At 32.6% G+C, this 7,437-nt stretch overlaps 1 protein-coding gene across 1 annotated transcript in view; it reads right to left on the bottom strand.

Annotated features, from left to right (window-relative positions):
• Nucleotides 1-2,513, bottom strand: part of LOC106458752 (hyaluronidase 1-like) — a 7,968-nt gene extending 5,455 nt beyond the window's left edge. The window contains exons 1-2 of the mRNA XM_022385058.1: nucleotides 2,139-2,513; nucleotides 978-1,222 (exon numbers count right to left, since the gene is read on the bottom strand). Of these exons, the coding sequence (XP_022240766.1) occupies nucleotides 978-1,222; nucleotides 2,139-2,429 (536 nt within the window). The 5' untranslated portion in view covers nucleotides 2,430-2,513. The remainder of the gene's footprint in view (nucleotides 1-977; nucleotides 1,223-2,138) is intronic.
• Nucleotides 2,514-7,437: the final 4,924 nt, after the last annotated feature.

Below are 7,437 nucleotides of genomic sequence, written 5' to 3'. Positions count from 1 at the left end.
GTTTCTTAGTATTGGCTGAATCTGAAAACCTGAAACATTTTGTAAACTCAACAAACAATTGGTAAATATAATTTCAAATTGAAACACAATTAGTCAAGAAGACAAAGTAGCTAGAACTATGCATACAGAATGGAAGGATCTTTGTTAAAATTACATTTTTTGTTTGTAGTGTGCAGTTTATAGGATTGTAATTTTACAAGGTGTGATATTAAGTTACAACAGTATTCTCAGGTCCAACTTTCCAAACCTGTATAGACAAAATTTTAGTATGGTTTGTTTTGAATTTCGCACAGAGCTACATGAGAAGTATCTGCGCTAGCGTCCCTAATTTAGCAGTGAAAAACTAAAGGGAATAGCACTAGTCATCACCACCCACCGCCAACTCTTGGGCTACTTTTTTACCAAAGAATAGTGGGATTGACCGTCACATTTCATCGTCCTCACTATTAAAAGGGCGAGCACGTTTTGTGGGCTGAGGATTCGAACATGCGACCTTCAGATTCCGAATCAAGCGCACTAACCATCTAGTCGGGCCACGAAATTTCTACTAATAGAACGTGCAATAACCTCTTCATTTGTAAATGAGAATTTAGTGACTTTGATTTTCATATCTGTTTGGACGGACTACTTTTCAAGCTTCACTCAAAGCCACAGTAAAAAATTGGTTCACATTAGAATACTGAACAACTCTTCAAAACAACTTTTTAATTCATTTCTGAAAATAAAATAGAACAATTTAAGTTTTTAATAAAAGCTTCTGATAACATATTGTAGTTGGTTTAGTTCTATAAAAAACGAGTGAATCCTCCAATAAATGTCCCACTGTGGGACAGCGGTAAGTTTACGGACGTATAACTCTAAATCCGGGTTTGATTCCCCGTGGTAGACACAGTAGATAGCCTAATGTGGTTTTGCTCTAAAATAAACAAACAAACCTCAAATAAAATAGTCAAACTCTTAAATATTGTTAATCTTACTTGGCAGCCTCTTCCCATTCAGCTGCAGCTTTCTTGTTTACTTCTTCGGCTGACCAGTTTGGGTGTTGTGCTTTAACAAGTTCGCGTGATATTTCCTGGTACTGCCGAAAACCGCTCCAGTTGAACTCCCACACGGGTCTCCATTCTTCCCAGTCGATGACGGCAAGACCTTCAAAATCTTTATTTGGTATTAACCTTTCAATATCATTCTTAGTCTTCTCAAGGTGCTTACTTAAATCAGCAAGCTGAAAAGGTGGCGGAGTCTAACATTAGAACATGGATTGTTATCTAGAGTAGATCTGAGAATAAGTAAAACAAAAACTTTTACTGTTCTGTTTAAAAGTTATATGTTATAACACATAATCGCTTCACTAAAAAACTTCTTATATATATATTTAACAAGCATTAAGAATGGATTTTGCAAAAAACTTCTTAATGCTTATTTTATATTAAGTTCATTATTGTTTTGTAGTGCTGATTTTAATCGCCTATTAACAATTAATGTAAATAATAGGACTGAAACTATTTATTTCATTATGTATATATATATATGTATGTATAATTAGCCCTGTATTAAAGCGAAATGTTTTCGATTCAAGAAATTATCCGAAACACATAAGAAAAACAATGTTTATGGAGTGATATCCATGTTCGCTATGATCATTGATACATTTTACTTCAAAGCGATAGTTTCACAGGTAACATTTGGTTTCAACTTTACGTCAGAACACAATGTCAGGTAAAAATTACCCTCAATATGGCTAAACACTCTTTTATGTCAGCAGATTTTTAACATTTCACACCTACTTCACAACAGTAGGGAATTTCAGGAGATTGAGACACCTCGTATATATATATATATATATATATTGACCATTAAAATCATTCAAAAATAACTGGAGAAGATGGTAGATGAAAACCTGAAGAAAGTATTCAATAACTTTACAGTAATTCTATCAAGGAAACACACATATATACTTAGTATTGTTATTTTAATTAAATTAACCTTTTCACCCAAAATTATCATCTGACCTGAAGATACTTTAGGCAAAGTCTATCAGTTAGTGTTACTTTTCGGAGCATTCTTTTTTACAAAACTTTATGCCAATGATATACAAAAATGGGACTGTTTATTTCTTAGATCAGGTAAATAAAACATACCTGAGGGTGTCCACCATTAACGTGCGTTCCTTCTTTAATCCTTGGATAAAGCCCAAGATCATTTGAATAAAATATTGTAATAGAGTCGCCTTTGAATTCCTCTCCTGTATTCACAAGCACCCCAAACTTTCTCAGTGAGTCGGTGACATTTATTCCATATTTCCTTGAACACTGCTGAGAGGGAACATTCCAAAAAACTTTAAATTTTATATCTTCTTCGGCAGCGTGCTCATCAAGACTTGTGAATAACACAAACGTGAGACAACAGATCCAGGAAAGCATTATCTGCATTATATAGAAAGAGTTTTCAATTTTTGACCACGGATTACTTAGTCTGAACGAAAGATACACTTGCTAGGTGTGAAAGCAGTGAGACTTTTTATACGTGCTGTATGTCTTATCTTGTCTAATGCTTGTGAGCTCTCGAAGTAACAGGTGTTATTGATGGACAGTTCGTTTTGATGAATCATAAGCATTAGTTCAGGAAGGGAGGGAGGTACCCCATCTCCAACACAGGGAAGCTGCACCTGACTTATTCATGTAGATGTTCTTACAGTTGCATATTATCCAAAACTACAACCTACAAATTACAGTAGAATATGAACCAGCATATCGGTCCATCGACTGGTATGTATTAATAAATAAAAAGCATTTTACATTAATTAACAGACTAAGTATATAATGGTTGGAAACAGTCACTCGCCTATACTATATAATTAGGCGATTTTTCAAATTTGAATTATTTAAAACATTATTATACATAATGTCAAAATTTCTGATATATCACGATCTGTCTTGTTTTGTAGAAGAAAAATTAATCCTGTCGCTTTACAAGTCCCTTCGCACAAATAATTTTTCTCCTGGTTTCTTTAGCTCTTTTTTTAAATTGAGATAACCTATTTTGTCATTTTCTTGTTGTAAAGCTTGATGAAGATGGCGTTCGTAGTAGTCACTGTAGAAAAGTATAGGCCTAGAATAACCCAGTTTGATGTGGAGCAACCTAACGGAATAGTTGTGAACCTACTCCAATGACAAAGAACTGTTTATTAAAGCCAATTATGCCAAAATATCGACTATGTAGTTATTATTGCAGCTAAGGCGCAAAAAGCTACTTTCTCAGTTATCGTATGGCTCATATACTGTAATAACATTGTAATTTTTTTGTCATTTATTGTTAAGTTATCTATACAGAGACTGAGTATATAATATTGATACGAATTTGGAGATTAACCACGTCGTTGCATTCTATGGCGACATGTCTGATCATGTTCTATCTGACGACCGTGTTTCTTGACAATAGCCATGAAGTATAGTTGTGTAGTTTCCATTGGAAGGCTGTCATGTTCAAAGCAGAACTCTCCAAATCAATCTAATGTGTGTGGCCAACTGTTTCTCAGCGTCTGTTTGAACAGTATGATCGCACAGAAATCCATGGTGAATTGAATGGTATGTCTTTGAATGGAATAGCAGGAATATTTGTTTCATTCCCCAGCTGCTTAAGATTTTGGACGGTTTTAGGCTAGATGTATCCCTCATTTGTGTTCACCACACTGTGGTATGGTTTGTCCTATGTAACTTATTAGCCCATATTGAATAATATATCGCATATCTTATTGATTGAACATTGTAGTTTTGAGATGTAATAGCTCTCATCAGCCCATCTGATGATTATGAGTGTTATCCAAATGAGTTTCTGGTATTTTTTAGATGTACTAAATATAATATAAAAATTAAATAGCCCACCCCTAGTTGGTCAGTGATATGTTTACGGACTTGCAACGATAAATCCAGGTTCGATTCCCTGTGGAGCACAGAGCTCATATAGCCTATTGTGTAGCTTTGCGCTAAGACAAACAAATAAACCTGAAAACAAAAAATACAAATGAAACATATAATTAATAGTTAAACCAAACTGTTTCTCACCTCTATAGACAAGGCTCATTTGTTGGATGTTCCTTAAAGTGATCGAATTAGACTGTTGAGAACAGGTATTGTATGAGATTTGTTATAAGAAAATATGTTGAATATCGTCGTTGTTTCATATCGTTAAAAAATCATTAATTATGACAAAATGATTATGTCTTTAAACGTAATTGTATTATGTGGAACATAATTTCACCAGGGGTTACTGAAAAATCATAGGTTTTGTTCAGGAAAGTTTGTACATGCTACACAGGGTGTTTCAAAACTATTGCAGGAGATGTAGATTAGTTTGTTTTGTTGTTGTTTTTTGTCTTTTTTAAGTTTTTTCTCAAGATATCAAGCCTATCCCAAAAGAAAATAAAGAGAAAGAAAGAAAGAAAAGAAAAACAAAACACAAGACTGTTAAATTGCAGTTTATCACTATAAGAGTATGATTTGGGGATAATCCATATCAAAGTGGTTGATAACATTTGTACTGATGCACTTTCACTTGCTATGTAATTTTATGATCATAAGGTTATTTGTATTGGTTGTGTTCTGCACTGTAATTATTGAAGTTTTGAAATCTTTCGGATATTGTATTATATTTAATGTATTGTTGCCAATGTATATGTATATATATATATGTGTATAATATCTTAGTTTAAAATTGTCTAAAGCCAATTTTTAATTCTCTAAGAAGGGAGTTGTAACGAATTTGTTGTTACATATTTATTTTAATGTTAGATGTTAGTGTTAGACGTGTATTGCGAAACTCCCACCTATTCTTCAAAGTTGTAGAAGATTCTCGCGAGTAAGAATCAACAATATATGTATATACGTAAACGCTTAAATGTAGCTCAGTATTGTTACATAAAACTGAAATTTCTTGAACGCCTTCACACGGCTATAAAAATAACCAACGCGACGCGCAAAGAGAGAGTATGTATTAATAGTTTGCTATAGTCGGTGTGCTATAAACTTCGAAAGCTATAACTGTGATTGTTATAACACTTATCAATCGGAAAGCTTCAGATATTTTACCAGGAATCTTTACAAAGTTCGAACATTACAAACTATTTAACTTCAGTGGATTCTCATCTGACATTAGTATCTTTACAAAAACATTATATAAATTCATCGTGGAGAGTTCAGCGTGTGTGGCCGGTAAATAACCTAGTGTCATCGGTGTAAACTCAATCTCTAATAGGAGTATGATCAGCGAGAACTACAGGGCTAGCTAGCTCCCTTTTTTGTTAAACGAATCGAACCTAATAATTAACTCGCTGATCGTGAACCCTCGATAAGATATCGAAGAAGTTCCAGACTAAAAGTAAAGAGAAGACTTTATATTTCTTGTAAGTTTGTGAAACTTTTGTTTATAAATCATTGTTTGTAATAACCGTTATTGTAAATTGTATTGTTGTGTGTATATTAAAATGTATTTGTATTAAAAAAGAAAATTTTGTATAAATCTTGTTGGCAGATATCATAAGCTGACTATATAACGGCATATATATTTAAATACTAAATCCAAAGTACAATTAAACTACTAAATTAAAGTATCAGTTAACTCGGCTTCGGACTATTTGAAATTCTAATACGTAACATAATAAATTGGGGGCTCGTGTCCGAGATTTGAATCAGATACAAAATTTGGTCTAAATTTAAATTTAAATCACAATTGAATTTATATTTATCAGTGCCAACAAGATTTGATCATGTCTGATTATCAAGATTGTTGCATACATCACTGAACACATCATTTTGCACTCACCAAAACAGACATGGTTGTATGTAAGATAGCATGTTCGATAAGCAGCCACTGTTCAAAGTCATAAATCACTTACTTAAAGTAACTCAAGGGTGAACATGAATGATGATAGTTCTTATTTTAAAACAAACTCCAGGGGAATAACAAGTTGCTCAAAAAATTCACTCTTTAGGAACAATAATATAGTGTATTCTTTTCACTTAATAATATTTATTATTTGCGTAACTTTTTCTTTATAATTTTTTCTGTAAAAAAGAAGAGGTTGCTACTTTTAAAATATAAAAATATAGTCACCCTAGCTTAGAATTAAATATATTATGGAATTAAACTGAATTCTGACCTGACTGAACTAAAAGATGAGACTGGACACAAAGTTTCACAATGAACTAAAACACTTTTTTGTTCAATTGGCACAAAATATGACAACAGCAAAAACTCATTTAATGGACATGTATGCAGAGATGAAAGATGATGGCGTTTTTTTTTCTCATATGTCAGAAAGATCTATGCCAGTTGAAAATAATCATGAGAGAGTCAGTCATTATTAAGTATTTGTGTAAATATGATCAAATATCACAGAGTGCATTGGTCACTCACAACACATATTAACTCGTGTTAGCAAAACTAGGAAAGACAAGTTCTTTCAGATATTTCTAAACCTGTGCATGACTGATACAATTAAAAACTCATTTATACAAGCTTAAGGAATTCTCCAACAACATCTACTGTGGGAAAGTCTAGAAATAGTAAAGGAGAATGACTAACACAAGAATAAAACCAATACAGTCCAAAGTCAATTATTTGCACATAATGTGCATATAGTTCAACATGTGTAAGTAAAAAAATGTTATAGAATTTTAGCGATAATAAATATTCACCTTTCTTAGCTAAAACAGAAAGAAACATTTGGTGTGTTTGACCTACAGTACACTTACTAAAATGGTGAACTAGTTTCTACATTTTGTTCATGAAACTGTGTTCCTAGCATCTAACCTGGATAAGAAACATTGCTAAAACTTTCAATATAAAACAAGTCCAGGCTTTTCTTACCATTCCTTTTTTTTTTTTAGGTTATATGTAAAATATGATACATATGCTCATATTTATACACATAGAATGCTACAGTAAATACATGTACTAAATGTATATAATTGTCAAAACTCAATATATGTAAAATACATGAGAACCACAATAATTCATTTCCATATATGACTTTTTTCATTTTTTTCTTAATCAAAATGCTTCTTATAAAAGGCAATATGATGTGCATATAATATAATAGATATATATAGTGTGGTTTGTATATTATGCTTAAAGACTGTTCATAATGAACTGGTAGTGTACTAAAATATTTTTTTGTTATTCTTAATATTCACAAGAAATAAAGGGCTTTAAAAGTATAGTTGTATTTTGTAATAAAAGAGTGATTACAATAAGAATCTCAGTTATCTTGTTTAACTTTGTATATTGTTGCGTCAGCGAGGTCACGTGACTAGTGTCACGCCACGTTTCTACAACTATCCTGTTCCTTCGGGAGTGCTCTAGCAGTTGAAAGGTTGGGGGTGGGCTGGTATATGTATGATGTTCGCGGCGTGACGTGACAGTGTGTGTGTAGGTAGTGAG

This window comes from Limulus polyphemus, unplaced genomic scaffold, assembly GCF_000517525.1.
Source record: "Limulus polyphemus unplaced genomic scaffold, Limulus_polyphemus-2.1.2 Scaffold509, whole genome shotgun sequence".
NCBI lineage: Eukaryota > Metazoa > Arthropoda > Merostomata > Xiphosura > Limulidae > Limulus > Limulus polyphemus.
Note: the sequence above shows the minus strand (reverse complement) of the source record. Positions and strands in the feature narration are given on the sequence as shown.